The sequence below is a fragment of the Sapajus apella genome, unplaced genomic scaffold (genome assembly GCF_009761245.1).
Source record: "Sapajus apella isolate SASKATOON/1434 unplaced genomic scaffold, GSC_monkey_1.0 scaffold66, whole genome shotgun sequence".
Taxonomy (NCBI): domain Eukaryota; kingdom Metazoa; phylum Chordata; class Mammalia; order Primates; family Cebidae; genus Sapajus; species Sapajus apella.
The window spans coordinates 9,900,120-9,918,238 of record NW_022437006.1 but is presented as its reverse complement, the minus strand read 5'-3'; the positions used below and the strand labels follow the sequence as shown (position 1 = coordinate 9,918,238).

The following is an 18,119-nucleotide window of genomic DNA, read 5'->3' as shown; positions in this document are numbered from 1 at the left end:
GTCAGGTGCAGTGGCTCAGGCCTATAATCCCAACCTTTTGTGAGGCCATGGTGGAAGGACTGCTTGAGACCAGGAGTTCAAGATCAGCTTAGGCAACACAGTAAGACCCCCATCTCTACAGAAAATTTTAAAATCGGCTGGGCAAAAAGTTAAAATTAGTTGGGCATGGTAGGCACACCTGTGTAGTCTGAGCTACTCAGGAGGCTGGGGTAGGAGGATCACTTGAGCCCAGGAAGTAGAAGTTATGGTGAGCTATGATTGTACCACTAAACTCTAATCTGGATGATAGAGTAAGACCTTGTCTCAAAAAAAATCAACAACAACAACAACAAAACCTACAAAACAAACAAAAACCCAACTAAACAAAACTCCCAGAATGTACATTGTTAAGAGAAAATCTTAAAGTAAACTATGGATTTTGGGTGATAATGATGTGTCAACACAGGTTAACCAGTTGCAACAAATGTACTATTCCATAAAAATGTCATGTATGTGGGAACATGTACTAGCTACATAGGAACACTCTGTATTTGCCACTCAATTTTGTTGCAAACCTAAAATTGCTCTCAAAAAGTCTATTGTAAAAAATTAAAATAACAAAAGAATTAAAATCGACAGTCTTTTTGAGGCTATCAGATCAGCAAAGATGAAATTTCCTCTCAGATTTGAGTAGCTAGGTAGTGGGAAACAAGTTCATATTCTACTATTTGAATTATAAATTAACATTTTTGGATGGTAATTTGTCAATTTCTGTAAAAATAAAAACAGGTCAATTGACTCAGAAATTCCCAATTTGGTACTTTATTCCACTGAAATACTTGTAGAAAATGTGCTATAGACACAAAATTATTCACCACAGTTCTGTCCATATGTAATACCAAATAACTAAAATCCCAAATAGTCTTGCTATGAGATATAGTTAACAGATTATAGTACGGGGTCACTGCATCTAATGGAAAGAAATGTGTCATCATAATTCAAGAGTAATCCTGTCAAAAAAGAATGAGTTAGAACTGCTGTCAAAAAATGACGAGTTAGAACTGCTTTTCTAACTACCAACACAGATAACAAAGACAGTGTAATAAAAGGGAATTCTTGGTATTCATTACAAAGAATGAGTAGATCTACATGTTGACATAAAAAGTATATATATTCTACATTAATGAATTTTACATATATTATTGAAGCAAGCTCTAGATCAGTATATATAGCTTAAAATAAGAAACAAAGTATACATGTATACTTTTCATGTACAACACAGTATAGTTGTATATGAAAAAGGTTTGTAAAGATACATATCAAACTTATAACCATGGTTATCTTTTGATAATCCTGTTTTTGGAATTTAACTTTTTTAAAAGGTAGAAATATAATTTTAAAATGAGAAAAACAATTATATGAAAATATTGTAGAATCACTTTTGTTAATAGTCTTGAGTAGCATTTGATGAAACTAGTTTGGATTGTCCCACTGGACAGTGCTGAAGCCCAAAATATTCACTGTGACCCTTATTTTTCTTAGAATAAACTTCTCTTATAGTATGAGGAAAGAAAGCTACAGTGACCAATTGAAGAAAAAAGTCACTGACTTACCCTCATCATTTCCTTCCTTAAGACCAGATTACTGAAACAGGGAAAAATTCCAAAATGTAACATTTAAATGGAAACTATAAAACCACGTAAGTTCTAAATAAAAACATGGCAGTTCTACAAATTGGGCACAGAGAAAGCCTTCCTAACTATAATCCAGATCCAGAAGCAATAATAAAAAACCTAATAAATTTGTTTACAGAAAAATTAATTCAAAGGAAAAAACCCTTCATCTATGACAAAAACAAACAAAATAACAAAAAACAAAGAGTAAAGTAAAAACACAAATGATGATCACCACAGGAATAACTTGTAAAGGTTTTTTTTGGACTATGATGTAGGACAAAGGATAAATTGTTAACAATATTGAGAAATGGGATTTTTTGGTGTGGGAGAAAGAAGATACAGGTGTAAAAATGACAAAATGAAGTAAAAACCTTGTTGTATTTAATTTAAATTCCAAGAATCAGTATAAACACATAGACCATGTTGCCTAAGAGAGAGCAAGGAAGCTATCAAATACTTATATTAAGGTCACCACCAAAGGACTTGGGAAATCCACTTGAAGAGGCTTTCACTGGCCAAAGATGGCACAACTTGTATACCAAGAAGGATATCATAACCTCAAAGGACTGAAATATCTCAAGTATGTTTAATTTCCTGTTAGTTCACAGTAATACTACAAACAAACTCTGTAAATGGTAACTTTTACAGAGCAATAATGAGCAACTCATTATTTTAAAAACTGGTAAATAAGGAAAATATCCAAGCATCTGTCTTGCCTTTCCTGTAGGAACTATTTCTCAAAGAAAGCAAATCACTGATAAAAGGGGGCCTTTTATATTGTACAAACCTTAATGATGTTCTGAACAATGATCCTCAAAGACTATTTACACCACAAAAAGAGACAAGAAGATATTACCTATCTCCTGATGGAAGTACACAATATCATTTCTAAAGTGGTCTTCATCTAGTGAAACCAGAACTTGATCAAATATTTGGACCAAACTACCAATGTACAGAAAATACAAGGTCAGAGTAACATGCTAAACAATACCAGGAAAATCCAGATTGTAATGCTCTATGGGATAAATTAACCTGTTTTTTTTTTTTTTTTTTTTTTTTTTAAAACAAAGATGAAAAGAGAAAAAAAGAATTAAGAAGGATGGAGAGGTAATCTAACAGATTAAAAGAGGTTTAAGACTTATCAATCAGAAGCAATGTTTGCACCTTAGATTCCAATTCAAGCTCCAAGCAAAAGGCCACTGGAAAAAATGTACACACTGATAGGATATATGAAGAAATCGTAACACTGAAGGGAATTAATTCTTTTCTGCACGAGTATGGTTAGTTATAACTAAAGAGTGAGGTCCCTAACTTTTAGAGATGCTTGCAGATTAAAAAAACCAAGCATAAAGAAAACAACAAAAAACCAAGCATCAATATGTGATGATATAAGAGGGACTGGGGCTTGCTGAAAAGAATCTATATTGTACATCTAAAGGGAGAATTATGGCTCACACCTGTAATCCCAGCACTTTGGGAGGGTGAGGCAGGTAGATCATTTGAGTTCAGGGATTCGAGAACAGCCTGGGCAACATGGCAAAACCCCATCTCTATTATACAAAAATTAGCTGGGTGTGGTGGCATGCACCTGTAGTCTCAGTTACTTGCGAGGCTGAGGTGGGAGAATGGCTTGAGCTTGTAAGACAGAGGTTGCAATGAACCAAGATCAAGATAGTACCATTTCACTGCAGCCTGTGTGATATAGTGAGACCCTGTCTCCAAAAAAAAAAAAAGGAGAATTATAAATACAAAAAGACCATATAAAATGTGGTGCTAATACAGAACTAAAAACAGGTTAAATGTATACTCAAAATCACTTTTAAGTCCTTAAAAGGAAGAGAGCAGATAGCTATTTCAACTTTAAATACAAAGCATTTTACAATAATATATAGGTGAAGAAAATAATTTTAGCTTTAAATCTGATGGAAACAAAGAAAGTTTCTGTTTTTTTTTTTTTAAAGAGACAATGTCTTACTTTATAACCCAGGCTGAAGTGCAGTGATGCAATCATGGCTCACTATAGCCTTGAAGTCCTGGGCTCAAGAGATTCTCCTATTCGCAGCCTCCCGAGTAGCTGGCATTACAGGCTCAAGCCACCATGCCCAGCATAAAGTTATTTACTAGTATTTTTGATTTGATATTAAAGAAATTAGAATAGCCACTTAGTGGTCAATGGGTATCATATGTATGTTCCTTCTTAGAATCGGAACTAAATATAAATAAGAGCCATTTCTCTTCTCATGTCCTTATGCTTGTAGTATCCTAACCTCTCACAGTTTCCTGGACATATGGGGTCCTTTTATACTCCTGAGCTTGCTCTTAACATTCTGATAGGTTTGTTTTAACATGACAAATTCCTACCCATTCTTCAAGACTCAACGAAAACATAATGCTTGTAGTAAAACTCTCCAGCGATCCCAGAGTTAAACTGCCCAATATGTTGCAACAGCACTATGAAACTACCTTTCATAACGGTACTTATTTATACTGTAATTTATTTGTTTTTAGGGTCTGTATCCCTCAGGATTGGGTGTGATTTTTGTATTTCTATCTTCTAGCACATGTACCCTCCTAGAGGATGCTCAATAAATACTTGCAGACTAAAACTAATTAGCAGTGCTGTAGTGAAAAGCTAACGCTTAAAAAAAATGGCATGCTCTAAGAAGACTTACTCAATCTGTCTGATTCAGAAAAGACTACCAAGAAAAAGCTAAATCATCAAATTATGTAACACTGATCCTATTAGCAAGATAGAAAACTGTCAGACATCATTAACTCTTCCAGCAACTTGTTTATGTTGAAGTAATCTAAACATTTCATCTAAAGCAGTTATTCTTAAACTTGTTAATTTTTTATCTTTTTACACATGAGGTCTCACCATGTTGCCCAAGCTAGACTTGAACTCCTAGGTTCAAGCAATCCTCCTGCCTCAGCCTTCCTGGGCAGCTGGGACTATAGGAGTGCACCACTGCAGACAAGCTTCTTAAACTTTTTGAAAAGTCAACAAACAGCTTTAGCACACTACCCATCCATCAGTTACTATTTGCCGTGAAAAAAAGCGAACAAAAATCTCGAGACAAATGAAGAGAGTAAAACTGACATGCAGTGAAAAAAGTTCCAAATTAACTTACAAACATACACTAAATAGAAAGACATGGTCAAATTAAATGAATGAAGGAAGGAATAATAAACAACCCAAAGCACTGATTTTTTAAAGAACCTTTTTGACAAATAGATTTTATACTACGATCAAGTACACATAGATAAGTCACATATACATAACTGCAAATATTTACCCTCACTAACATGGTAAACTATGATATATTTTATTCATTTTTCTTCGTTGAAAAGAAAAACAGGCCGGGCGTGGCGGATCACGAGGTCAAGAGCTCAAGACCATCCTGGCCAACATGGTGAAACTCTGTCTCTACTAAAAATACAAAAATTAGTCGGGCATGGAGGCCTGCGCCTGCGGTCTCAGCTACTCAGGGGGCTGAGGTGGAAGAATCACTTGAACCCAGTAGGCAGAGATTGCAGTGAGCCGAGATTTCGCCACTGTACTACAGCCTGGAGACAGAGCAAGACTCCGTCTCAAAAAAAAAAAAAAAAAAAAAGAAAAAAGAAAAGAGAAACAAACAAAAACCTACTAAAATGATCCACGGTCCCACTATTGGGTTGAGATTTAAAGTTTCATCATTGCTGTCCCATAGATACTTTGCATACTACGGAGGTAGTCATAATCATACAAAAATCTGTACATGAAGTTCACAATAAAGTATAATATCTATAACATATCACAAAAATATGAATAGCAAATATAGATTGTAAAAGATATGGTAATTTCTGCCATCAGTTACGAAAAGTGAAATGGAATCTTTGATCTCTAAGAAATGATGGGTATTATGTCTATTAAGACAAATGCTGGCCGGGCTCAGTGGCTCACATCTATAATCCCGACACTTTGGGAGGCCGAGGCCGGGGGGATCACTTGAGGTCAGGAGTTCGAGACCAGTCTGGCCAACTTGGTGAAAAAAATACAAAAATTAGTCAGGGATGGTGGCACATGCCTGTAATCCCAGCTGCTCAAGAGGCTGAGGAAGAAGAATTGCTTGAACCCAGAAGGCAGAGGTTGCCGTGAGCTTAGATCGCACCACTGCACTCCACCCTGAGCAATAGAGCAAGACTCTGTCTCAAAAAAAAAAAAAAAAAAAAAAAAAAAAGGAAAAATGCTTAGTCCTAGACCTCTAAAAAAAAATGACTCAAGGCAAACAGTTTTACCTGAGTACTATCAAAGGAATTAAAATTTTTAATTTAACCAACATGCTTTTCAACTTTTCCTTCAAGTCTAAGGTTTATTTTAAAAGTTCTTCTTAATTAAACCGTAAGATGGTTATGGCTTTAAAAATAATTTTCGTAGGTATCCACCCCAAACTCAAATTCAAGACAAGTCATTCTCTTTCTAACAGATTATTACTTCTAAGCTTCTACTATACAGAAATACTATAGCTGCCACTAAATTCAAGTCACTTAAAAAAAAACACCTCTTAACAGCCAATTATATAATCAAATTCTTAATTGATTTTTTTTTTACTAAAAATAAATACTGAACCATATTCTCTACAACATACCATTAAGCAATGAAGTTCTTTCCATCACTTATATATAAATTTCTTAGTTTAGGGCCACATAATAGATCCACATAAACATAACTCTTAACACAAAACATTTTTGCTAAAAGTTAGTGGTTCTAAAGGAAAATTTTCATGAAACTATAGATGACAGAAGCTTAAATATAAAGCATTCCAAAATAAAGAATATTTTTATCTATCAAATAAAATTGCCATTTACTTTTTACAAGACTGCCACAGACACATGAAGTTCTGTCCAGGTTTTCTCATTGGATCGCCATGCTGACTGGATGCACTGAATGGAGAAGGTTGAGAACTGTTAGGCTGGCCCTGCACTTGTACAGCTGGTGATGGTGGCATAGGAGTGTTCTGTGAAAAAGAACAAATGCAGAGTTTGTAACACAAATGTTGAAAAACATTTATATTTTATAGTACAGTCTTATAAATTTGATTGCATTAACAGTTATGCATTTCTACCATAAAATTTACTCTTTATAATTTTATGATTATATTTAAAAAGATAATTACTTTTATAGAAATATGTAGAAAGTTTGATTCTTTTATTTAATATGAAACCATAAAGGCAATACCACATTATTACTACTGTAAAATATATATTATTTAAAATGAAGATTTTTAGTATGAAACACAATTGTAGATTTAAATGAGAAATAAATATACTATAATTGTACCCACTGGATTTACTTATGTGAATTCTTCACAAGAACAGATCAACTGCAAATTACTACTTCTTTGTATGTTGCCTTTTAGATTTTTGTAAAGAATATAAAGTGAAACAATATGGTAAAAAGCAATGAAAATTTTAGTTAGCAAAAAATGATGTAATCGTATAAATATATTAACTAATTTGCAGCAAGCTGCTTAACAATTTTAGATTTTGAGGTTGCTCAATTATGTATTTTTTGTTATTTTTAGAGACTCACACTGTCACCTATAAAACCCATCCCTTTCTCTTAGGAAAAAACACTAATAATTACAGTGTACCTTAAATCAATTTTAAGCAATGTATTTTCTTTAAATACCACAAAGGGAAAAATTAATATTAAATTTCTTATAGACATAGTAGTACATCATTTTTAGGGAACTGCTTAAAGGTCATAAAACTCTGGGAAAACACCAAATATACTTGTTCATTTATAAGGTGCACAGTCATTCATTGCTTAGTGACAGGAATATGTTTGAGAAATGGGTCGTTAGGTGACCCATTTCATTGTTCTGTGAATACCATATAGTGTACTTCCATAAACCTAGATGATTTAGCTTACTACATACCTAGGCTATATGGAATACCCTATTGCTCCTAGGCTTAAAACCTGTACAGCATATTACTGTACTGAGTGCTATGGGGAACTGTAACACAATGGTTAAATATTTGTGTATCAAAACATAGAAAAAGTATGATGAAAATATGATATTATAATCTTCTGAGACTATCATTATATTATGTGGTCCATCCTTGACAGAAATGTCCTTAAGTAGCACATGACTGTACTGGAAATAGGTGGGCAAGCAGTAAGCTAAAATTGCTGAGAACTTAAATTAAAAGCCATGGTTAATTTTCTTTAGGAAAAAACAGATAAATTGCAAGCACACAAGGCTACTATAACATACAAATGAAAGAAAACTAACATGCTGAAAAACAAAGCTATCAAAAATGGGAAGTCATAAGAACTTTTGAGTTCCAAATTCTGAGGGAAAAAACTACTTTGAGATTGATGCTTCTATAACAGGTTCCCACTCTTATACATGCACCTAAAACATTTTAGGGCAGTACAAAGGTCATACAGATAAGATGAGGATTTTCCAGCTTGACATATCAGGACTCACACTTTCAATTAGACTTTTAACTAGCCATGTGATCTTGGGCTACCTGCTTAACCTCTCTTATCCTCAGTTTTCTCGTGTAAGTAACAAAAACTAAACTTAAGAGATGCTGGGAAGACTACAGAACTATACATGAAAAGCCTAACTCGAGATTCTCAATAAAAGGCAATAATAATAGGAAAACATATTTTGGAGGAAAAATGATCAGTTTAGTTTGGGTAAAATGACAGATGAACCAACTAAAAATGTCTATCAATATAAGTTAATGTTGGAAAAATAAATCTGAAAACCATTCACCTGCCAATTCTAAGAGCCATAAAAACCCTGGACCAGGTGTGCAGTGGCTCACCCCTGTAATCCTAGTACTTTGGGAGGCCGAGACGGGCAGATCATGAGGTCAGGAGATTGGGACCATCCTGGCCAACATGGTGAAACCCCGTCTCTACTAAAAATACAAAAAAATTAGCTGGGCGCGATGGTGCATGCCTGTAGTCCCAGGTAGCTGGGAGGCTGAGGCAGGAGAACTGCTTGAACCCAGGAGGCAGAGACTGTGCCACTGTACTACTATAGCCTGGGTGACAGTACAAGACTCCGTCTCAAAATAAAAGAAAGTCTGATGGTGAGAAAGTAGTGTGGAAAGAGGGGTTAAAGAGCAAGAGCAAAGAAAGTGTAAGGGGACGATTTCTTTCTTTCTTTTTTTTTTTAAGATAGAATTTTGCTCTGTCACCCAGGCTGGAGTGCAATGGCATGATCACAATTCACTGCAGCCTTGAACTCCTGGGCTCAAGCAATCTTCCCACCTCTGCCTCCTGAGTAGCTGTATCTTCTGTGGTAGAGAGAAACAGGATGGTGAATAAACCAGACACCATGACACCTAAAATTAAATTGAAGGAACTGGGAAAGAGCATTCTAAAGAAGAGGTGAGAAGGAAAGACACTTTCCAAAACCTTGTAAGGAATAAGAATTGTATTTACTCTGACTGTGATATAAAAGAGATACCTTTAGCTAGGCCAGGCATGATGGCTCATGCCTGTAATGCCAGCACCTCGGGAGGCCAAGATCGAAGGATCACTTGAGCCCAAAAGTTTGAGACCAGTCTGGGCAACATTGTGAAACCTTGCCTCTACAGAAAATACAAAAATTAGGCAGGTGTGGTGGCATGCACCTGTAGTGTCAGCTACTCAGGAGGCTGAGGTGGGAGGATTGCTTAAGCCCAAGAGGCAGAGGTTACAGTGAGCCAAAAGTGCGCCACGGCACTCCACTCTAGGCAACAGAGCGAGGCTTTGTATGATGGTTTTAAAAATATAAAAAAAAGAGAGAGGGAGACAGATATGCATTTAGCTATATGTATGTCTTTAGAGAAGAAAATTAAGGCATTAATAGAAATCACTGGAAAAGAGAGAATTTTTGTAAATGTGGGCAATTTGTTTCAACTCTTAAAAGTAGGAGTTTTGGCCAAGATAATATCAAAGACCCTTTCAGCTCTAATATTCCCTCATTTTCTTAAATTACCAAGTTTTTTCCTCTCATTAAGTATACATTTAGATCATCAGTACATGCCAACCCTGCTTTATAAGAACACATTAAAATACAAACAAAAAAGTTATGTAATACTTTTCCTAGTTTTTATAATATGCTATTGGTTTACAATCTGAGTGGCAGTACTCTTAGAAAAACATAAACGATATTCTTATGGGTCTTGCTAAACTGTTCTTTCATGGCTACAACTAAATGCTGCCCCCTGAGGCTACCAATCTGCTTTCTGATGGGTTGAGTAACTTTCTCAAGCTCTTTACCAGTAAGATACCAATATTCCATGTTACACAGTACCATTATCAGAAATGATTCACATTCTGAATTGAGGCAAGGCATATGTTAAATATCATAAATATGTACATCCTTAAATAAACTATTTTTATGTGTAAGAATTTGGCATGTTATCAGATTATGGGAGTAACAGATAACTGACAGATTATGTTCAACACACATTTTGTATAATCCTGAAAAAAACCAAGTCTTAAGTTTTAATATCTAAGTTTCTTTCATTTTGTAAATTCACTTTGATTTTTAATACGCCATTTAGCCAATATGTTTCCAACAGATACTAATTCATGAAAGTGGAACAGGGCACGGCTTCTGGAAACAATATCCTATAAACTGTGCTTCAACTTGCAATTATTACATTTGAAATACCAATAAAGAAATGTGCCCTGAAATAGGCACAACTTATTTTATATTTGTATCAACTGCCCAGCTAAATACTACTTAAATATAAAATCAATGGCTCTATCATTTACTTTCACATATATTCTTTTTACTTGTTTTTTTTTTCTGTAATAAAATTAATATAGCTGATTAATGGAGGATGGAAGAAACAAGACTGAGAAGAAAAAACATGAATTATAACGGCATTAGAAAGGATTACTTATTCCTTCTTGGCAGGGACACTTCCCTGCACTCTTTCCAGCCCTGAGCATTCTGCAAGTCTGGAAATCCCTTATTAGGGTACAAGTACCTCCTTAACATCCCTAGACCCCATGAAATTGTAAAATAACAAGTTTTCTCCAAAAAAATCACATTTAAAATCCTCTACCCCTTTAAGCTACCAATTCAAATAGTGAATAAAACAGTATTAAACCAAGGTCCAACAGGCAACTTTAAAGAGTATATAAAGAAATTTGGCTGGGCACAGTGGCTCCACACCTATAATCCCAGCACTTTGGGAGGCTGAGGTGGGCGGATCATGAGGTCAGGAGTTCGAGACCAGCCTGACCAACACAGTGAAACCCAGTCTTTACTAAAAATACAAAAATTCAGGTTGGCATGGTGGTGGGCACCTGTAATCCCAGCTACTCAGGAGACTGAGGCAGAAGAATCACTTGAACCCAGGAGGCAGAGGTTGCAGTGAGCCAAGATCGCACCACTGCACTCCAGCCTATACGACAGAGTAAGACTCCATCTCAAAAAAAAAAAAAAAAAAAAAAAAAAAGAAGAGTATATAAAGAAATTTAAACACTGTGGCTCACATCTATAATACCAGCACTTTGGGAGGCCAAGGCAGGAGAATCATTCGAGTCTACTAGGAGTTTAAGACCAGCCTGGGCAACATAGGGAGATCCCATCTCTACAAAAATTAAAATTAAAACAAATTAGCTGGGCATGGCAGTACATGCCTGTGCTCTCAGCTACAGTCTTGGGAGGCTGAGGTGGAAGGATTACTTGAGCCAAGGAGGTTGAGGTTGCAGTGAGCTGTGACTGCACCAGTGTACTCTAGGCTGGTCAACAGAGTGAGACCCTGTCTTCCCCACCCGAAAAAGAAAGAAATTTAAAGGATAGGGGCAATAACGGAAACGGCTTTCTATTAATTCGCATGCTCGTCAGAAGGCCCAACAGCCTTCTATTCCAAAGAAACTTATAATGCCATCTTGAACAGTTAATATTTTTGTCTGTTAAAAATATTTAGCCCCAATAGGTACTTCAACTTTTATATAAAGATAAAGCATACCTTCCCCATTACTAAGTGCCCATATATGGAGCAGGCACTGGGCCAAGTGCTATACATAAGAATGCTGTTTTTGTTATTCTCATTCTCATAGACACCATGCATGCTACATCTTTTCCTTTGCAAAGATTTTAATTTCTACAAGACAAGCAAATATCAGTTGTAGAAATAAAGAATGTACCTATTTTAAATAAACTATATTCTTTGTGAGAATGTAAGGAAGTTTAATACAGATTTTTTCAGATTAGGAACAAAATGTATTGATTGTTTGGCCTGACTTAACTACATATATGTCCAATGTGCTAGGTAAAGCATTTTAGTATTAATGTCCTAAAATTATTATTTAGTAAAACATCCTTTAACACCACAGCTCAAATAATCAACGAGTTTTAGCACTAATGTCCTAAAATGATCATTTAATAGAACTAACATCTTCTAACAGAACAGCTCAAATCATCAATATGTTAGACTTAAAAAAAAAAAAAGGCTTTACAGAGCTTTATAAAGAAATCTAGACTAGTGGAGAGGAGAAAGGTTAATGGGTTAAAAGCATGAGTTTTGGTTTCAGATGTACCCAGATTTCTGTCCTGATACCACCTCATATTAGTTGGTAACCTTGGGTAAGTTATTAGCCATCTTGAGTCCTCATCTTTATAATAATTTTTACCTAATATGGTTGTGTGAGGATTAAATGAGAAACTGCTTTAGTATAAAGTCCCTACCATATGTCCTCATCTTAGCTAGTATTATTGTTCATTCTTTGTAATTGTGATATTACTGACTATAACCAAAATGGAAAATTAAGGGCACAAAAAAATGAGTGCTGATGAAACAATTCCATAGTGATATAGTTTCTCTCTAATTTGGTCTGTTATAACTATTTAGGATTGTAAAGGTCTCTAAGACCTTTAAGAGGTCCTCCTCTAAGAGGAAAGACAGGCACATAATCAAGGTGAAATGGGAAATTATTAAATATAAGGGGAAAAAAACCTAACTAGGGAATGTACACTATATACTCGACATTGCATGCACTACTTGAAAAAATGTGTTTAAGTGAAAAACTCAACATGTGGAAGTTTGTTTGAATAAAAATGATATAGTATTTTCCATCTCAGGATTAATTATTGCCAGGTATATAACATCCCTCAAAGCAGAAGTCTCCAACCTTTCTGGCACCAGGGCCTGGTTTCATGGAAGACAATTTTTCCATAGACCAGGGAGTGAGGAGATGATTTTGGGTGATTCAAGCGCATTTATTGAGCGCTTTATTTCTATTATTATACTGTAATATATAACGAAATAATTATACAACTCACCATAATGTAGAATCAGTGGGAGCCCTGAGCTTGTTTTCCTGCAACTAGATGGTCCCATCTGGGGGTGATGGGAGACAGTGACAGATCATCAGGCATTAGATTCTCATAAGGAGCGTGCAACCTGGATCCCTCACATGCACAGTTTATGATAGGGCCTGCGCTCCTATGAGAATCGAATGCTGCCACTGATCTGACAGGAGACAGAGCTCAGGAGATAATGTGAGTGATGGGGAGCTGCTGTAAGTAAATGCAGATGAACCTTCACTCGCTCACCTGCCACTCACTTCCGGCTGTGGCGCGGTTCGTAATGGGCCACGGACTGGTCCGTGGCCCAAGGATTGGGGGCCCCTGCCCTAAAGAATACACAGTTTAGTCACTCTAAATTAGATTCAGACAATATAAATATATAAATTAAAATTTTATTATGCCCCACAGCAGCACTGACCAATTTTCCTTTTTTTATTTTTGAACTTCACTTCAAGAAGGCAACTTTATTCATTCATATGAAGAAAGACGCATATTAGTAATATCCATCAGCAATTGCAACAGCAATAACTGTTCTGAAGCAAGGGGCTCTTCCTTTTGTTCTTGTACTTTCCATTTGGCTGCTGCCCACACCTAGGTTTCGTACTAATGCCAACAATGGCCATATATCTGCTGTTGTCACTGTAAGCATACAGAAGAAACTCAAGCCAGAACTGTGCTAGCAGAGTTGTAGTCACAGAAGGTTCTGGCTATGCAGGAATGAAAAAAAAAAAAAAAAGAGTGAAAGTGATCCAGGATATAGGTGGTGAGAACTCTTAAGGGAATCCATGATTTCAGTCGAAAGAGCATAGAAGATTGTCATTAAAATCTTTATAGCCTGATTGGACCCTCAATTTAGTAGTGCTGATTTTAGAAAATACTTGTATTTACTAAGGCATGTAGAGATGGAATATTAGACATTAAAAAGAGAATAGCAGGAATATGACAGTAAAGCAAAGGAGTAAGAAACAGCAAAAAGTATCAGAATACCTGAAACAAACAGAAATTACAATAAATACTTTTTTAACACTAAAGGAGGCTAATTCAATACATAAATACAAAAAGAATACGACTGATAAAGTTATTACAAGATTCATCCTTATTACAAAAAGTACTGTTAAAGGGGCCACAAAAACACACTCAGGTCAAAATCAAATACAGAAATCCCCATTTAGAGTACTCTTAGGACCCCCATTCCCCCAACCCCTGTGCAGTATACTCAAAAAAGAGATTAAGATACTTCTTTAAAATTCTCCAAAAGATGTTAGATTAGCAACTGCTTCTCTACCTTGAGCCTACAAAATTATTAGTTTGAATCTATAACAAAGTTGAAATTCTTTAAATCATGTGCTAAAATTGAAAACTAATATTATATGACCAGAGAAAAAGAACAGGACAGCTTGGATACAAGTGAGCTGATACAGTAACTTTTCAAGGTGAGACACAGAAAAACAGTGCATTTCCCTCTAAAACCTTATGTACAGATCAGAAATTTTATAATAAGAGAAATGCGATCATAGAATAACTTACCTGCGGGACCATATTCTGTACGTATGTTGGTGGATGCTGTTGCTTTTGCTGAACAGCACTTTCTATTGCTACTTTAGCTACAGTGCTTGGATCTGCTCCAGCTGGCACAGCAACCATTGTTGCACTACAGCCAGCATTGTTGGGGTCACTGATTGTAACAATTCTAACTCCTACTTTATTTGGAATTCCTGTGACTATTTCCCTATCATTATCCTCTGCTGGCCTCTTTACAGTTTTGCATTCTGCTGTGCCATTTGTAGACCGAACATCAGATGATAGGGCAGAAGAAGGGGACACCTTTGATCCTGAGTCGGGAACTGCTAAGATTTGATGTCCCTGTATAACAGAGGTTGTAGAATGTGGTGAGACAACTACACTTGGGCGTTGCTGAGGCACATCTGAATTCAAACAGGAAGCTAGAGGTCCATTAGGCAAATCAGTACCACTAAATTGCTGTGTTGCCACATTTGAAGCCTCCTGTATACTGCTCACAGATGATGAACCACCCAAAGTTAATACAGGTCCATTAGAAATTCTTTCTAGTTGATCACCTTTGGCAGTATCTTGCTGAGTGACATCTAAAATCCCTTGCGGTTCCATTGGAGATATCTCACCATTTCCTACATGATTGGAAGTTTTGTGATTTGGAATGTTTTTGCTTAAATGAGAACCATCTCCTTTATCAAAATCACAGATTCCATTAACTAGCGGTTTTTTCAAATCACTTTTGATATCCTGCATGTCTATTTGTTCTGAGTTCTGTTTTCCAGATGCTCCATTCTCACCTAATTCCATTGACGGCCCATTACTGATTAGTGAGCACTGATTAGTCTCACTTTGAATTTTCCCTGAGTTTGAAGGAGGTAGACTTGAGTCACTGTACTTTCTCCCATTTAAAAGACTTCCCACCTGCATTTCATTTTCCTTTGTATCCCCATTGCTGGTGTTTGTGGCTCCTCGTCGGCAGGATGGGTTCTCCATGACTTCAATTTTACGTTCGTGAACATGTAAACCTGTTGCTTCCTTTGCTTCCTCCTCCTTTTGGCAAATTATTTTATCACCTTTGAATGGGGGAGTAGCAGTGGTAGAGGATGATTGTCCAGCAGGAGATGCTTGAGTGGCTGGAAGCGTTTGCACTGGAAGTCCAACTCCTGGTTGCGTTCCGCTCATGGTAATTCCTGCTGGAGCGATGAGCTGAGTTGCATTTCCCTGACTCACGGTTGCAGTTGCAAAACTTGTATTTGGCACAACTGTTATTGTTACCTGGTTGCCAGAAGTCCCTTGGAAAATGGTTGCTGGGCTATTTGAGATCAGTGGGCCTGGCAATATTTGTAAGTTTGAAATGGGCACAGTTTGTACTCCCCCTGTGGGTGGCATTGCACTTTGGACCAACTGAACATTTTGCTGCCCAACCAATAGCTGCTGAGCTGGAGTTTGCCCCTGCACTCCAAAACCTGCGGCTTGGTTACTGGCCACCTGATAGACCACCTGAGGGCTGGGCGCTCTTGCGTTATTAGGGGGAGGAATCTGTGGAGCTGGGAGAATAAGCTTACCACCTGGTGTTGAAGGACCACGTTTCGGAAGCAGAAGCTGTTTAATCAGACTCGACTCACCAGAAGCAGGCTGACCAACTCCTGCATTCGACTGCTGAGGTTGAACTTGCATCTGTACTTGTTGGGGCTGCTGAACTTGTACTTGTACCTGCTGTGGTGGGGGTGCTGGTGAATGCTGCTGCTGTTGCTGCCTTTTCACAGATAACATTTGACTGACAGTAGGAGGTGGTCCCTGTGATTGAGAGGTGGAAGAAGATGACATGGCAGTAGGGACTTGGTTATTAGTAGCTGGGACAGGTGATGGTGAAGATGATGGAGTTATGTTAGGTTGTCCAGTTAGCTGAACTGTCTGACCAGTTGGAAGAGCTGCTGGATTAGCAAGAACAATTTGGTGAATGGCTGGTGCATAAGTCTGACCTTGTTGAGCTGGCTGGCTTACAATTACTACACTTTGTTGGGTTGGCTGCTGTGGTTGTTGAACAGGTTGCTGTACTACTGTTGATGAAATTTGCTGAGAAGGGAGAGGTTTTGGTGCAATGTTCTGAAAGCCTACCCTTGAGGGTTGTGGACTTGGGACACCAGCAATGGTAACCATTTGTCCTGTAGTTACCTGAAAATTCTGTACTGAAGTTGCTGAGACAATATTGGATGCAGGAGTTGTTACGTACTGTGGGGGTGCTATGATAACAGTATCTTGTGACTGGCTACCAGCTGATGTCTGTTGAGATGAAGTTTGCGCAGGTTGGGGTGATGTGGTGATTAACTGTTGACCCTGTGAAACTGTAGAAGTACAAGCTGGTATGTTCTGTACTCTGCCAAATATATGACTCTGTGGGACAGCTTGCTGAATTACTGTAACAGGAGTGCCTGAGGGGATCTGTCCTGGTACCACTGTGTGTAATGAAGACTGTTGTGGAATTACAGATGGATGGTGAAGCAATGTCTGAGAATTCACAACTGTAACAGGTTGTGGCCCTGTACTATGATTCTGAACCACAGAACTCTGTGGAGGTCCTCCTCCAACAGCAATACTAACAGGAACTGTTGTCTGGGGTATGGAATTCTGGATAACTGTGGCCTTAACTACTTCGCAAGGAATTGGAGCTTTATTTTGAATGACAGTCACTGGAGCATTTTGTTGCTGGTGGGTATGAACTGAAGGATTTGGTGGAATTCTTGAAACAGTTTGTGCCACAGTATGAACACCTTGTACTGGAAAAGACATTTGTGTTGCAGTCAAATTTGAAGATTGGTTGGTAACAGGAGTCCTCTGAAAATGGTTTCCTATGGTTTGTGATCCATGAGGGATTCCTGAAAATACGAAGAAAACATCAAAATTCCAAATGAAATGACTGAAAAGCCACAAGTAGGAATTACTTTACTTAAGAGAAGATAGTTTTAAGAAATTAACATGCAACAATTTTGAATCATATGTATATGATAAAATAATAGACTAAGTAAGAAAATGCTACTGGAGAAACAAAGTAAACTTATACATTTAAAATGCATAGAATATATATTTTTCATTCAGTTTTATTATTAAATCAGTAATACTTAAAAAATACAATAAAAATTAACACCTGCAGGTGAAGGAGCGGGAGATACATCCGGAACAGAATCAACACGAACAGAAGTAGAAACTGGTTGCTGCTGATAGTACATCTGAATGGGAAGTGGGATAGCCCTCCGTTTTACTCCTACCACATGAATATGAGCCTGCCCGTTGTTACTGGAATCCTCCACTCTCTTCACTGTATGATTCGGAAAGACTGTTCTGTAAAGTACATAAATAATCAGTAAGTTCTGATAACTATCACACTGACTTCCAACATTATGTTTACATGAACAACAGTATGTTTACTTATGCATGAGTCAATATGATTCATAGTTATATTTTACAAGGATGGGAAGCAGAGAAAGAAATATAAAAGATTACTCCTCCAATTAAAAAAATCACTATTTATTAACAATGTTGCTGGGTTTTAAACAATTCCACCCTATAACTAATAAAAGATACCTATTTTTATGAACTTTGTTAAATATCAAAACGTCTTTGTATTGAAGAT

At 36.8% G+C, this 18,119-nt stretch overlaps 1 protein-coding gene across 1 annotated transcript in view; it reads right to left on the bottom strand.

Annotated features, from left to right (window-relative positions):
• ARID2 (AT-rich interaction domain 2) overlaps positions 1-18,119 on the bottom strand; it is a 195,279-nt gene that overhangs the window by 40,516 nt on the left and 136,644 nt on the right. The window contains exons 14-16 of the mRNA XM_032248384.1: positions 17,634-17,827; positions 14,501-17,364; positions 6,504-6,652 (exon numbers count right to left, since the gene is read on the bottom strand). Coding sequence (XP_032104275.1) covers positions 6,504-6,652; positions 14,501-17,364; positions 17,634-17,827 — 3,207 coding nt within the window. The remainder of the gene's footprint in view (positions 1-6,503; positions 6,653-14,500; positions 17,365-17,633; positions 17,828-18,119) is intronic.